Genomic DNA, 15,079 nt, shown 5'->3' with positions numbered 1-15,079 from the left:
GATTAATTAAGATTATTAAAATAAAATTATAATTGTTAACTAAATAATCAATTTTTAATAAATTAAATAAGTGAGAAATTAAATTTTTTAAAAATAATATACATCTATATAATTAATATGTTAAAATAATTATTTATTTATTTTCCATTTTAACGGTAAAACACATATCCAACGGGAATACGGGACCAACCATCCAAGGAATTGGGAGCCGATCGTCCACAAGTTCCCGCTAACAATTTGAGCCTGAAGAACTCCGATTCACTAGTGGCAGATGACAATTCACAAATCCCACCCATTCTTTCTCTTCTCCATTTGATTCTCTCTTCTATATCCGTCAATTGATCGGTACACCTAAGCTCAGACTCGAAGGAGTGAAGTCAAAATCGGGAAATATGAGCAATCTTCGAACTATCTGCAGACCTCACACCATCTTCTCTTCGATCGCATCTTGTTGCCGGGATCGAGTTCATTCGAGGTCACTATCTCTTGTTAGGGCTTCGAGTCGAAATCCTTATTCAAATCTCCGCCTTTTGTCTCCATCCGTCTTTTCTCCGCGGCTTGATTCACCGGAATTTATCTGGACTGAATCATGGGCAACGAGGTTTAGTCAGAGGAGGACGATGGTTCGGGCATCCAACTGGGCTGATACCAAATCTCCCTACGAAACTCTGGGTATTCATTTTCTTATTCCCCTGTTAAAGAAGATTGCGTCTGTTTTAGAATTGTATAAAATGATTACATGGTTTTCTCACTAATGTTATTTTAAATGCAGAATTGGAAGGAGATGCTGATGAAGAGAAGATAAAGTTGGCTTATAGACGGTTAGCCAAGTTTTATCATCCCGATGGTTTGTACTTGATCTAATTCCTTGGATGTTCTAGGTAGTAGGATGGAAAGCATAGTACAAATTATCATGGCTAAATCTCTTACTACTTATGTTACAAAAACAAGATAAGATGCTTATTTTTTTCTATTTGGAGACTGTGGAGTACTTTTTACAACTTATGTGGTCTAAATCTCTTCCCACTAGTTCCCGAGTTAGGAGGAATTTTCCAATAGAAGAATTGAATTTCTGTTGTGAAGTTCTTACAAGTTAAGATAGCTTTTTGTGTATTATCATTTCTCACAATCCTCTTGTGTTTGCTAATGTAGCTAGAAGAGTATAGGAATATTAAAATCTAAAATGGTTTCACCTGGCCGGAGGATCATGCACAAAGCTGTTTTTTCAGTCATTTATTACTCTATATGTCATTTGCATGCAACCGATGGTAGAGAACAGCCCATATTTGGATTGAACATGATTCTTCTTCAGTTTTTGGTGAAGCCACTGTGGAGACTATGGCTAATTTTATTGTAATTCTAGTTTTCTTTAAGGGAACTCAAAGCTTTGCAGTGCACATGTTTCACAAATGGTTGTCCTTAACTCTAATGTGACTCATCCATTTGTAGTTGAAGTGGTTATAGTCTTGAAATAAGAGAGTAAGATCTTATGTTCTATTATCACTAAAAGCACCTTAAAGGGAAAAAAAATCAGTCTCAAAAGAAAACTGTAATATATTAGTTGTCAGAAAATGAAGAAGGTAGAAATGTTGAGAGAATGTAGATTTGGTTATGTATTTCCTTTTCAAGATGTTTTTTTTTTCTATTTACTTAACAACCTTCAAAACTTTGCATCTTGTCTATTAGGCTTGTTTGGACTAATTCTTTGAGTCTGTGTTATATATAGTCTATGATGGTAGAGGTACTCTTGAAGAAGGAGAAACTGCTGAAGCTAGATTCATCAAGATCCAAGCCGCTTATGAATTACTTATGGATGTAGAAGAAAGAAAGCAATATGATATTAATAATCGAGTAAACCCAATGAAGGTCTGACATTTTTACATATCCTATTAGCTAGTATCATGAAATTGTTTGTTTGGGAAATTTCTGAAGAGCCCTAATCACTATGTACATTTATTTCTGATAAAATGAAGGACTTCCACTAAAATGGTTTAAAAGAAAGTGAAGCTTTGCCAAATATTTGTCTTGGACAGGCATCTCAAGCATGGATGGAGTGGCTTATGAAGAAGAGGAAGGCGTTTGATCAGCGCGGTGATTTGGCTATTGCAGCATGGGCTGAGCAGCAGCAGCGCGATATGAATCTCCGTGCACGCCGCCTTTCTCGCTCCAAGGTATTATGAATTGTTTCTTATATTTATTTATCATTCGTGAATTCAAAATATACAAGTGTTTCCTTCCATTGGGTATGGACTAAAATTCTAAAAACAAAAATGTAACCTACCATTTTTCTCGTCATGGAGTTGAGTTTTGGGCTGAATGTTAAAGTTTATGTTATTAATGTTGTACAACTTGTTACTTTCCTGTTTTTAGAGGTTTTGAAATGGTTGTGAAAACTATTTCAGGTTGATCCAGAGGAAGAGAGGAGAATATTGGCAAAAGAAAAGAAGGCATCTGTGGAGTATTTACACAGTACTCTTAGGAGACACACACTTGTCCTAAAGAAGAGGGACATAATGCGAAAGAAAGCCGAAGGGGATAAGAAAAAAGTTATTAGTCAACTTCTAGCCTTAGAAGGACTTGAATTAGCAACAGATGATGAAGATGACGACGATGAGACAAGACCAAAATAATGTTTGTTACACATAATAGTTACGCAAAAGAAAGAAAAAAGAAAATGGTTGTACATATTATTGTTGTTGTGCCCTGTTTCTATTGTTATTAGCATCCAACTCGATAAGACTCTCTAATACTAGCAAAAAAGAAGAAGAAGATGCAACACCTTAGTTAAAAGCTCTTCTATAAAATCTATTCTATAACCCAACAACTAATATTTGATGCATACGGTACTTTAGTCATTAGACAAGTCTCTAAAAAAGTGCACAATATGTGAATGAATGGTTATCCTGAGGCAGAGCAACCATTCTATGATTCATTCATTATAATGGATCACTTGCCAATTACAATGTATGATTTTTCGTAAAACAGACCCGTCATCTAATCAAAGCTATAAATTTCATCTAAGAGAACCACATCAATCAATGGCAACATAGGATAAAGAGTTTTTCACCACATCAAAGGTTTCAAAACTAATCCTAATAATATTAGTTTTCAATAAAGAGCTAAATTCTTAATTATTTCAACAAGTTATTGTAAAGTCTTGTCTTAATGACTTCTCCGTTTGATGCGGATTATTAAAATTCAAAAGAGGTTGCCAACAATTCAAAGCTTATGCCAAAAACTTTTAGTTTCGGCATTTGTTGTTGATAATATCTGAATACGAGGAGAAGCCTATAGTTCGAGGAGGCTCGGTCCCATTCCCATTCGATCTCCCTCCAACATCTTCCATCGAAATGAAAAGAAGTGAATTATTTGGTTTGAAAGAATTAGTATTGGTGGTGGATTATTTGAAATAAGATGAACAATAAAATCTGTCTACACTATCAAATAAAAGAGACATGAAATTATACCCCAAAATAGTTCTGACCCATTCATAATAATTGCAAGACCTCAAAATACAGTTCATGAGACAGAATATAATAATCCACTGAATAACAAACTAAAATAAGCATACAAAATTCCAACAAATTTGCTAAGCTGAAACTTTGTCTAACCGATTGTAGGTTCACTTGGGTGGTTTGCTCCAAGTTTGTTTCTGTTCCTCAAAACTTCCAACAACTGCCGATTGTTGTCTGTCGGCTAGCCGAGCCACAAAATCATCATAGCATGCAATTGAATCCACATTTTCCAAAATTCTAACCATTTTTCCCATATTAGCATCAGTAATAATTGTCTGCCCATCTTCAGATTCTAATCCCATTGCCACTACTACAACAGACTTCTCTATAAATTCTGAATTTAATTGAGACCGGTCGCCAGCCATTACTACTGCACCTAATATTTCACCTAAAAACATGCCCTGTAGAAGAACATAAACAAATGCCAATTATTTATTGTATACAAACTAGTGTAACTAACCAATGAATAGATATCAACTTACCACATGTTGATATCTGTGTTTCTTTTGTTGCAGCTTGTATAGAAGAGACAGTAATCGTTTAGCTAGAAAAGCTTCAGGTGTCTTCTTGTTGATACGAAGCCTTTCTAGAATCACGGGGAATTCACTTAGCTTACGCTGGACACTCAATGGGATAAGTGTGATGTTAAGACCAGATTCGAAAACTGTTTTCGCAGCCATGGGATCAAGAAACATGTTGAATTCTGCAAATTTGTTTGCGGGAATTGTAAAGATATTGCCATTTTCTGTATTTTTATTATCACCACTTCTTATGTGTCCACCATTTATAAAGACCTCCTGCATCACATCCAGAACCGTCAAGATTTTTTATATAATTTTTTCAATCAAACTAATAGAAATGAACTTGTATTAATTAGTGTACCTGAATAAGTGTGTTTGCATTTTTGTCATTAATGATTATCTTAGCCAGATTTGTCAATGGACCATTAGTCAGTATGGTAACTTTTGATCCTGAATCAAGATTTTTTGATACAGAATCCCACACTTCCATGGCCAATGGCTGCCTAAGTTCAGGATGATCAGTATCCCGAGGAGCTCCATATTTTACTGAGTTCTCAGAAGTAAACCTGAAACCAAAACCAAAAGAAAAAATGATAATGGTGAAATGCTTTTGTCGTTTTTTACCCAAACAACCTTTAAATGCAATTTACAAGGACAGTTTACCTTCGTGGGCTTCGTGGTAAATCACGAGCTAACCCATAAAGGGTGTCTGAGTCGAGGAATCCACCATTACCATTAGGGATAGCTTGAGTGTACTTGCAATCACCAACAGCCGAGAAAATAGAGTCAGACTGGTTCATTGGAAGTACATCTCCTAGACCAACAGGAATGTCATCGCGACCCATCATGTGTAGTAAATCATAGATGACATCTATGGTTGCTGCATTTGCCCAGCCAGTAGCAGACACAAGTATAGCCTGGGTACAAAAAAAAATGTATTAAAAAACAAAATAGATATCATCAAAAGATGAAACAGAAATGGAATTCTAATTACCTTAAGGTTGATAACCTCTACAGGTTGTTTAAGGAGATAAAATAGAGCAAGGAAATCTCCAGCACTCATATCCATGTCAAAGACCACATTTTTACCTAGTTTTCTCCCTTTAAAATCAGGCGTATACAGAGTTTCCTTATAGTAAGGAAACTGATTCGTGAAATTGAACCTCCCAGTGTTTTCGGTTTTATTAAGAACCTGGAAACAAATAAACCATGATAAACTAACTAAAGTATTTGTTTCCTTCTTAAATTCGTATGAAGACAATAATGGAGTTTAGTAATGAAGTTCTTTCCGATTAAAAATAATATAAACTTACGTCCAAGATGACCCAAAAGTATTCTCTGTTTAGGGGGTCAATGGGATCCAAATTTGGTTTTGCTCTTGTAGCAACACGAACAGACACTGACTCAGGTCCACTAATTTCCTTAGTGTAGCCATCCTGAGTAGAACATAAGAATTTTGTCAACATTAAAACTAATGGAATATTGTTAAACTAGCTAGCCAACATTAAAACTAATTAATTTTACCTGACATCTACCTTTCCCATTTTTGACGATGCAAAAAGGGTCACGAAGTCCGGTTTGAACGTGACCACTATGAACTCCATTTTCTGTCAAGTTAAACTTTGGAGACTTGCGGCCATCAAAGAGAGGATTTGAACCATCAGATATTCCATAAGGTTTGTTTGATGTAACTACGGTTATATTCATGAACTCCATTTCAGCAAAGGTATTCACCCCTGTTGGATTATACGAGGTGTTCCTCATGATTTTACTAGCTACACCCGCAGTGAATGAGTCCCACATAAAATAGGTCTGCATGCAAATAAATGCAAAGATGTTTACATGAATCGTTGTTTAACAGCAACTATGGAGAACAACACTTAAAAAAAAAAACAGACAGCTGCAATGTTTTGTCTCTATAATATATATACATGGTACATACATACATACATACCGTGTTGAATTGGTCATCAATCCAAGTGTCGCGAGTAATTTTCATGGATTTGAAGCAGTATTGTGCCTCGTATGTAAAGTACTGCATCTTCTCAAATCCGTCGAAAAACTCCTTAGTTATAGGAATGGTGTTTGTTGCATCAAGAGGAACCAATGTCACAGGAATTCCTGAATGGATTACCTTAAATAGCAAAACAAAAGTCAGCTGAATGTGTTTAATTAATTATTAGGTATTGTTGAGAATGAGAAATTAATCCAACACCTGGTATGCAGCAAAAGGATCTCCAAATATGTTGAATTCTGCATACGGGTTGCTAGTGTAATCAGTGAACAGATTACCACGATCACCACATTCTTGAGGCTGGAAAGAAGATGCGGAGGTGTTTTCTTTTCGAAAACAATCTGTTGGGTTCTTAGACCTCACACCACCACCCATGACATAAATGTGTTGGATGTTCTTCTTAAGATGAGGATTAGTCATAAGAAAAATGGCTAAATTGGTGTGTGTTCCGATAGTGATAACAGTAATAGGACCGGAAGATATCGTGTCAATCATAACTTGTTGAGAAGTAGGTTGTCTGAGAGGAGAATATCTCCTGCTCCCCTAATAAGCAATAAATCATCAAGAAACTTCAGCTTGGCTTTTTTCATTTGATCATACATAATAGATAGATAGATAGATACATACCTGTGGAAGAAAACTTTTCCTCAAACCATAATTTGAACTAACATCTAATCGTCCTCCCCGACCTGCATGAATTGTTTGTCTGTATCTACAATAACCAGCAGTGCCCATCCCCTGATGAATTATATAATTCAACATTCATAATTAATAATGATATTATTAACTAACTGGTTGGTGCATGGTCGTTTATATACAAAAAAAAGTTAACCTGTTCAATTAATGGAAGATATCCTCCAACATTTGGTTGTATGGTTCCATCTTCGTCTATTCCTCCTTCACCTCCCATTCCAACAACAATGTCATCGCGGTTCATCATGTAAAGGATATCGTAAACTTGATTTACAGCATGACCCGCATCGGTCCATGCATTTGTGTTAATAGTTATAGCCTACAAAACAATCAATCAATGTTACTACTTACTTACTTAACTTACTGTTATTTTATTTATGATTAATTAACCTGCAATTCGATCTCCGATCGGTTAAACTTCAGTAGGTATATGAGAGCAAACAAATCGTCAGTGTCAACATCCGTATCAAGCAGAATCCGTTGAGGCAAGCCATCGGAAAATATTGAAACAACTCCGAGCAGTGTTACAACAAAGATCAACAACGAGGATCTAAGCGTCCAAACTGTCTCCGCTTCCATCGCACCAACTTAAATACTTCAAATTCAATCGAGTTTTCTCCGGCCGCCTTCAATAATATTTACTACTATTATCAATACTTTATTCAGGTAGGCATAATATCAATACAAAAAGTAAGTGAATACAACGTAGACTTCTAATGCATAAATAAATAAATAAATAAATATATTCACAACCGCATTAATAATATCACATGTTCTTTATAATAGTTTAACAAATTCATTTCAATCACATGCACTAGTGACATAATAAATTTTCAATATATAACTCTACTGCATTTCAATATATTTATCATTTTCAGAATAATAAAAATCTTTCAAATCTTTATTGTATCATATTTTTCAAATCATTCTAACAACTCAACTTGTATTATTGATCCAAAATATCATTTTCAAAAATTATAATAAAAATTTCTTACCAATTATACCAATCGATGAGGAAGACTGCTTCTTTAATTATGTATGCTCTTCTTATCCGTGGAGAAAATGAGAGGAAGACTGCTTCTTTAAATAATACATGATTTAATTAGCATTTTGGACATGTGTTTGAAAATCGAACACATGTAATACATGCATTGCATTATTTGACTTATATCAAAGTAACAGGCGCATGGATGCATGCGTAAATTAAAAGTGAAATTGGCATGCTTAAATTAAAAGTGAAATTGGCATGATATATAAATAGAATATAAATACACTTTTGCAGATAAATAGAATATTAATATACTTTTGCAGATAACGAGATGAGATGATTGGGATAACTAATTAGATCACCTATATACCTATCCAGATAGCTAGATTGTATTGATTGCAGGGAATCAATAATCTATTGATTATTTTCAAGTCTCAAAAAATCTATTGATTATTTTCAAGTCTCAAAAATATTATTGATTATTTTCAAGTCTCAAAAAATCAATTTACATTGGAGTTTTTTTTAATATTTGATAAAATATACGCTTATTAAAAAAAATGATAGAGAAATATTAATAAAAATTTGACACTGAGTTTGGAAGATTGAAAATTTAATAAAATCGAGAATTTTTTTTTATTTTCAAAAAAGAATTTTTATACCTAAATTCTTTTTTAATCATTTCTTTTTTTTATGTCTTTAATAGCAGTTTGATTACACGACACGACACGCTATCATTTTTCTATCAAAAAAATATTATTAAAATAATATATTTTGTTATTTTAATTAATAAATAAATTAATTTCATTATTAAAATAATATTTTGTTATTTTAATTAATAAATTAATTAATTTAATTATTAAAATTATAGTAATATTATAAATAAGTTTTTTCTAAAACCAAACAAAATAAACTATAGATTAGAGGAGCTCTAAAATACTCATAATAATTCAATTAAATATTGGTTGTAGTAATTAAAACTAAGATCATTAAATATTAATTTCTAAATTTTAAATAAACATTTTGAAGTTTCATGTACTCTATAATCCTAATATTTAGCAGGTTAGAGATTCGGTTTGTTGTAGGTAAATTAACTCGCCTATGTTTAAAGGATATTATTATTGTGAAATAAGAATAAATGAAATGAAAAGCCACACTTCTATATTGATATGTTTCAGCTTTAAATAGCCATAAAATAAAGAAATAATCAAACTACCTAAATTTTAAAAAATAACTGAAATAAGAATTTAATCATAACATTAATACTACCCACTAACACTACTATTTAAAATATTTTTAAAATATTTTTTCCTAACCTAAGCTAGTTTGTGTTGGTTATTGAAAAAAAAAAAAACAATACATCAACTTTTATCTATAAATTATTTCCAAGTAATTTCAAAAAATTAATTTACATTGGAGTTTTTTAAAAATATTTGATAAAATGTACGTTATTTAAAAAAAATGATAGAAACAAAAAAAAATATTGATAAAAGTTGACACTGGATAGAAAATTTAATAAAATAGAGAAAAACAAATATTTTCAAAAAAATAATCTTTACACCTAAATTCTTTTTTAAACATTTCATTTTGCCAAGCTGATAGCAGGTTGGTTACACTTCAACACGACATAGACAAAACAAACACGCTATCATTTCTCTATAAAAAATATTATTAAAATAATATTTTGTTATTTTAATTAATAAATTAATAAATTTTATTATTAAAATAATATTTAATTATTTTAATTAATAAATTAATTAATTTAATTATTAAAAACAAAATCTAACACTATAGATTAGAGGAGCTCTAAAATACTCATAATATTCCAATTATATCTTGGCTACAGTAACTAAAATTAAGATCATTATTTATTAGTTTCTAAATTTAAAAAAAAATGTACTTGAATTATTATTTTATATTTATATTTACTTTTATTAGATATTATAAAATTTCTAAATTATGAAAAATATTCAAATATATATATATATATATATATATATATATATATATATATATAATAGTTTAACAAATTCATATTAATGCATTAGTGACATAATAAATTTTCATATATATATAACTCTACTGCATTAATAATAACTCATAAACTATCAACCAAAAAATATGTAACAGAAAACATATGTAACAATTATCATTTTAAGAATAATAAAAATAGTTTCACCATTGTCATAATTTCAACATCTTTATTGTATCATATTTTTCAAATCATTCTAACAACTCAACTTGTATTATTGATCCAAAATATCATTTTCAAAAATAAATCACTTAAAATTTGGTAATCTTATATTTTTTGCTAAAAAATATAAGAACTCGAACAATAATTAACAAAACATTATAAAACATTTACAACAAATTATTCACAAAAACAATTGATAGTATTGTTTGAATTAAAAAATTTTGAAATGGAAATTTTTATCCAAATAAATAAAATGTTGAATCTTAAAAGCACAACACTACTTCAAATTCTAATGGTAAAAAGAGAAACAAGAAACATGAAAAAAAAAATATAAGAAACAAAACTTTTAAACAACACCTTTGAAAAACAAAAATACAAGAGATAACAATATTTCAAAAATAAATTAAAAGAAGAAAAAGTTATATAATATATATATATATATATATATATTAAAATAATTGTACGTGTGATTTATTATGTAAACTTGAATATTATTTGTATTTTGCACAATTTGAATTATAATGTAATAAGTGATTGAATATTCAGTTGGTTTTCGCATTTAGATATAAAATTATATTTTTTTTATGTATCAAGTTCAAATTTAAATTTCACTACATTTTCACATATTAAAAAAAATATTTTAAATTAATGATTGAATAATAATTTATTAGTTTAAAACTCACACTCTTATAAAAGCAAATTATAGAGTACAAAGTACAAATACACAAAGCATAATTATTCAACCAATGAAATGAGAACAAATAACAATTTATCCATGATGTATTATAATATACACATGTTATTTATTAGTTTAACAAATTAATTCTTCAAACAATTTTCAACCTTCATATTAAATTTACACATACAACTAATCCTCAAATTATATATATATATATATATAACAACTAAAACTTTACCTAAAACAGCAAGTTCAATCCAATGTGAAACTTTAAAAAAAATTAAAACCTCATGAGGATATCTTGTGCTTTCAAGTAGAGTATTCCTTAAATGACTATCACCATTAATGATACAAATTGATGAAATCCTCAAAATTTGACAAAAATAAATAAAATAAGTTGCTCCTTCCATGACTTACTAGGAGAGAAAACCTATGAAATTACACATAGAAGAAACAATTAAGCTAACTTAAGAATCATTCAACTTCTTCCTATATAAGGAAATACGAGAAAAGTATAAAAAGGTAATTGCCAGAGCTTATGTTTCATTACCAAAAATCTTCTTAAAGTTGTTTGATATGTATAACTGTTAATTCTGATTTTGATAGAACTTTTGATTGAACTCCTTTAATATATCAGTATTGTTGAAAAACAAATATATAGTGTTAAACATGATATATTCTCTATAATTTAGATCTTTAGATTAAGATAAGCTTCCAGAAGAACTCTCTAATATTTTAATTTCCACCCTCAACAATTTGTTAGAAAGAGAGATTATGCCTATGAAAATAAAAATATAAAAAATGATTGAAATACAATTTTAAAAAATATATATAATTTCCTCTCAACTATATCACTTATATGTTTTTTTTCAAGCTATTTCTTAAAAAAAAAAAAAAGAAAAAAAAATGCTTAATTTTCGATGCTAATAGTCAAATTTCCAGTGCTATAGTAACGAAAAATAAAATCATTATATATTTGTTTCTAAATTTAATATAATTATACTTAAATTATTAATTTAATATGTACTTTTATTAGATATTATAAAATTTCTAAATTAGGAATATTGTTAAAATATATCACTTATCTATTTTTTTTCAAACTATTTCTTAAAAAAATAAATAATAAATTTAATTTTCGGGGCTAATAGTCAGATTTAAGCTCTAACTGAACCAAAACGATTACATTTTTTTTTTACATTTGATAATTAATTATAATGAAAATCTTCTAATTTTATTTTATTGTATTTGGATTTTCTTATATAGTGAAAATTATGCTAAAATAAATTTAAATATATTAATTGATTTTATCTAAAATAAAAATAATAGAAGAAAAAATAAACAAATTAATTTTTTAGTTGTTGTTTTCATATTTTCTTTCCTTATATAGTAAATTATGTAATTGTGAAACAGTTCTTTTTTTATTTTTTATTTTATTTTTCCCCCACAAAGTATAGATATAGATAATTTCAATTTATTTATTTTTTCTAATATAGTATTACATCTAAAAGTCTATGGTTTTGATTGGCAGCAACCTGGATAAGTAAGAGTGATGTGTTTACAATCACTTGGTGTTATGCTGGTAAGCATGTTGTCAAAAAGAGTAATTACTAATGAATTTGAAGAAAGAATTTAAGAATAATGTTGGGCCTTATCCACGTGAATGGGCATGTAGAAAATATGAGATTGACAAATCAGTCGTTCACAAAAGCTTGGAAAGAGATTCAGACTTTTCTTATGCTGACGGGCAAATCCTTTCATTGCTGGCCGTGAATTGTACATCTAACTATTACGAAGGTCGGCAAAGTATGATCAAAGTTGTCGACAAATTTTTAAAACTGCAAGTATTCAAGGATCATAAAGAAATGAAAAGATATGTGAAGAGTAAATTCCGTCCTATGTCTCTTTTGGTATTGGAAAAGAAAAATGTTGCTCAATTCCGAAATAGGTAAGCATTCGTTCAAACTCATCATTTATTTTGTAAGAAGATTTGTTGAGAATTAATATTTCTTTTATATAATACGTTATTGCTGAAAGATTTCAATAATACATATTTCTAATGTCATTGTTTTGTGCTTCTTGTTCAGATTATTTCAATTGTGCTTATCTGAATGATATGGAAAGAATTGGTTCCAAAGCCTTGAAGAGTTACACAAACAATTTTAGTGAAGAGAATTACATTGGAAATTTTCAGTTTAAAAAATATTTCATGGGTTGTTCGTGGGTTGTTCGAATGTTATCTAAGATATGGGATGAGGACCAAAATCCGTAACATAATTTACTCAGATTCGGGGTACTATTATTTAAGAATCTCAGTTCCCGAATTTGTGGTTGTTTAATTTAATTGGATATACATTAATCTGCATGATGAAATATTACTTCTTCATCATGAAAAGTATACTTGCCATCCTGGTATGGTTAGGATGTATGATTATTGCGCTGAAGATAAACATGTTGCTATGGCAATCTTTTTAAAGCCCATGAATTCCATAAGAAATCTCCTGTCTAGAGGTATACTAGACTTTTTTCACTTTATGGATGCAGTATTTTAAATTTGATATATATATGTATGTTTTTTAGTAGTTACAATATTCATAGACTTCAAATGTTAAAACTTTGTCACACCAAGGTGATTTTTCATGGCTATATAGAATTAAAGTTGCGTGTAGAGTGCCGTCTCTCCTCAAGTTTCTACATAATGTATCGCATCACATGGACCTTTCATTATTCGTAATTTGGATTCAGCTCCTATATATTATTATATGAGATTTATTTCTCATATCTCACAAAGCTGTTTTTTCAGTCATTTATTACTCTATATCTCACAAGTCTCATATCTCGCATGCAACCGATGGTAGAGAACAACCCATATTTGGATTGAACATGATTCTAGTTTTCTTGAAGGGAACTCAAAGCTTTGCAGTGCGCATGTTTCACAAATGGTTGTCCTTAACTCTAATGTGACTCATCCATTTGTAGTTGAAGTGGTTATAGTCTTGAAATAAGAGAGTAAGGTCTTATGTTCTATTATCACTAAAAGCACCTTAAAGGGAAAAAAAATCAGTCTCAAAAGAAAACTGTAATATATTAGTTGTCAGAAAATGAAGAAGGTAGGAATGTTGAGAGAATGAAGATTTGGTTATGTATTTCCTTTTCAAGATGTTTTTTTTTTTTTCTATTTACTTAACAACCTTCAAAACTTTGCATCTTGTCTTATAGGCTTGTTTGGACTAATTCTTTGAGTCTGTGTTATATATAGTCTATGATGGTAGAGATACTCTTGAAGAAGGAGAAACTGCTGAAGCTAGATTCATCAAGATCCAAGCCGCTTATGAATTACTTATGGATATAGAAGAAAGAAAGCAATATGATATTAATAATCGAGTAAACTCAATGAAGGTCTGACATTTTTACATATCCTATTAGCTAGTATCATGAAATTGTTTGTTTGGGAAATTTCTGAAGAGCCCTAATCACTTTGTACATTTATTTCTGATAAAATGAAGGACTTCCACTAAAATGGTTTAAAAGAAAGTGAAGCTTTGCCAAATATTTGTCTTGGAAAGGCATCTCAAGCATGGATGGAGTGGCTTATGAAGAAGAGGAAGGTGTTTGATCAGCATGGTGATTTGGCTATTGCAGCATGGGCTGAGCAGCAGCAGTGCGATATGAATCTCCGTGGACGCCGCCTTTCTTGCTCCAAGGTATTTTAAACAAAAAATGAATTATTGCTTATATATATTTATCATTCGTGAATTCAAAATATACAAGTGTTAATAATGTTGTACAACTTGTTGTTTTCCTGTTTTTAGAGGTTTTGAAATGGTTGCGAAAACTATTTGAGGTTGATCCAGAAAAGAAGGCATCTGTGGAGTATTTACATAGTACTCTTAGGAGACACACTTGTCCTAAAGAAGAGGGACATAATGCGAAAGAAAGCCGAAGGGGATAAGAAAAAAGTTATTAGTCAACTTATAGCCTTAGAAGGACTTGAATTAGCAAAAGATGATGAAGATGACGACGATGAGACAAGACCGAAATAATGTTTGTTACACATATAATAGTTAGGCAAAAGAAAGAAAGAAAAATGGTTGTACATATTGTTGTTGTGTCCTGTTTTTATTGTTATTAGCATCCAATTCGATAAGACTCTCTAATACTAGAAAAAATGAAGAAGGTGCAACACCTTAATTAAAAGCTCTTCTATAAAATCTATTCTATGACCCAACAACTAATATTTGATGTATACCGTAGTTTAGTCATTAGACAGGTCTATAAAAAAATTAGACAATGAATGAATTTGTTTCTTATTTTTCTGAAATCTCTATTTCAGAGCAAACATCAGAAATCTCTATTCTTTCATGGCTGAAAAAGGTAAAATGAACATGCAAATGGTGAGAAGTTAACTTTGGAATTTCATTCGTTACGTAGGTTTAATTCTGAATTCGCCTTTCAGGGTTTGAACTATATGAGAAATGAGT

General features: G+C 30.2%; 2 protein-coding genes and 1 pseudogene across 2 annotated transcripts; 2 read left to right on the top strand and 1 right to left on the bottom strand.

Annotated features, from left to right (window-relative positions):
• Positions 1-257: 257 nt before the first annotated feature.
• Positions 258-2,647, top strand: LOC124926755. The gene is made up of 5 exons (XM_047467045.1): positions 258-672; positions 773-847; positions 1,727-1,866; positions 2,034-2,171; positions 2,403-2,647. The coding sequence occupies exons 1-5, from the start codon at positions 393-395 to the stop codon at positions 2,628-2,630; spliced, it is 861 nt and encodes a 286-aa protein (XP_047323001.1). The 5' UTR covers positions 258-392; the 3' UTR covers positions 2,631-2,647.
• An 826-nt stretch (positions 2,648-3,473) lies between these two features.
• LOC124924436 lies at positions 3,474-7,322 on the bottom strand. Its single transcript, XM_047464477.1, has 12 exons — positions 7,134-7,322; positions 6,883-7,062; positions 6,678-6,788; positions 6,252-6,593; positions 5,991-6,170; positions 5,561-5,848; positions 5,350-5,472; positions 5,031-5,228; positions 4,700-4,953; positions 4,398-4,602; positions 3,998-4,312; positions 3,474-3,916 (listed from the first exon to the last, which is right to left on the bottom strand). The coding sequence occupies exons 1-12, from the start codon at positions 7,320-7,322 to the stop codon at positions 3,623-3,625; spliced, it is 2,679 nt and encodes an 892-aa protein (XP_047320433.1). The 3' UTR covers positions 3,474-3,622.
• A 4,889-nt stretch (positions 7,323-12,211) lies between these two features.
• LOC124924435 lies at positions 12,212-14,705 on the top strand (annotated as a pseudogene).
• The last annotated feature ends 374 nt before the right edge of the window (positions 14,706-15,079 follow it).

The sequence above is a fragment of the Impatiens glandulifera genome, chromosome 2 (assembly GCF_907164915.1).
Source record: "Impatiens glandulifera chromosome 2, dImpGla2.1, whole genome shotgun sequence".
NCBI classification, from domain to species: Eukaryota; Viridiplantae; Streptophyta; class Magnoliopsida; order Ericales; family Balsaminaceae; genus Impatiens; species Impatiens glandulifera.
The sequence above is the reverse complement of the archived record's forward strand: the minus strand, read 5'-3'. Positions and strand labels throughout refer to the sequence as shown.

What these genes read in the sequence shown, in the direction of transcription:
- LOC124926755 (XM_047467045.1), top strand. Translation starts at nt 393, where the DNA reads ATGAGCAATCTTCGAACTATCTGCAGACCTCACACCATCTTCTCTTCG. An exon ending in CAAGTTTTATCATCCCGATG is followed by an intron (nt 848 to 1,726) that starts GTTTGTACTTGA and finishes TGTTATATATAG; the next exon opens with TCTATGATGGTAGAGGTACT. An exon ending in GCCGCCTTTCTCGCTCCAAG is followed by an intron (nt 2,172 to 2,402) that starts GTATTATGAATT and finishes AAACTATTTCAG; the next exon opens with GTTGATCCAGAGGAAGAGAG.
- LOC124924436 (XM_047464477.1), bottom strand. Translation starts at nt 7,322, where the DNA reads ATGGAAGCGGAGACAGTTTGGACGCTTAGATCCTCGTTGTTGATCTTT. An exon ending in TAGAGGTTATCAACCTTAAG is followed by an intron (nt 4,954 to 5,030) that starts GTAATTAGAATT and finishes TTTTGTACCCAG; the next exon opens with GCTATACTTGTGTCTGCTAC. An exon ending in AACACAGATATCAACATGTG is followed by an intron (nt 3,917 to 3,997) that starts GTAAGTTGATAT and finishes GTTCTTCTACAG; the next exon opens with GGCATGTTTTTAGGTGAAAT.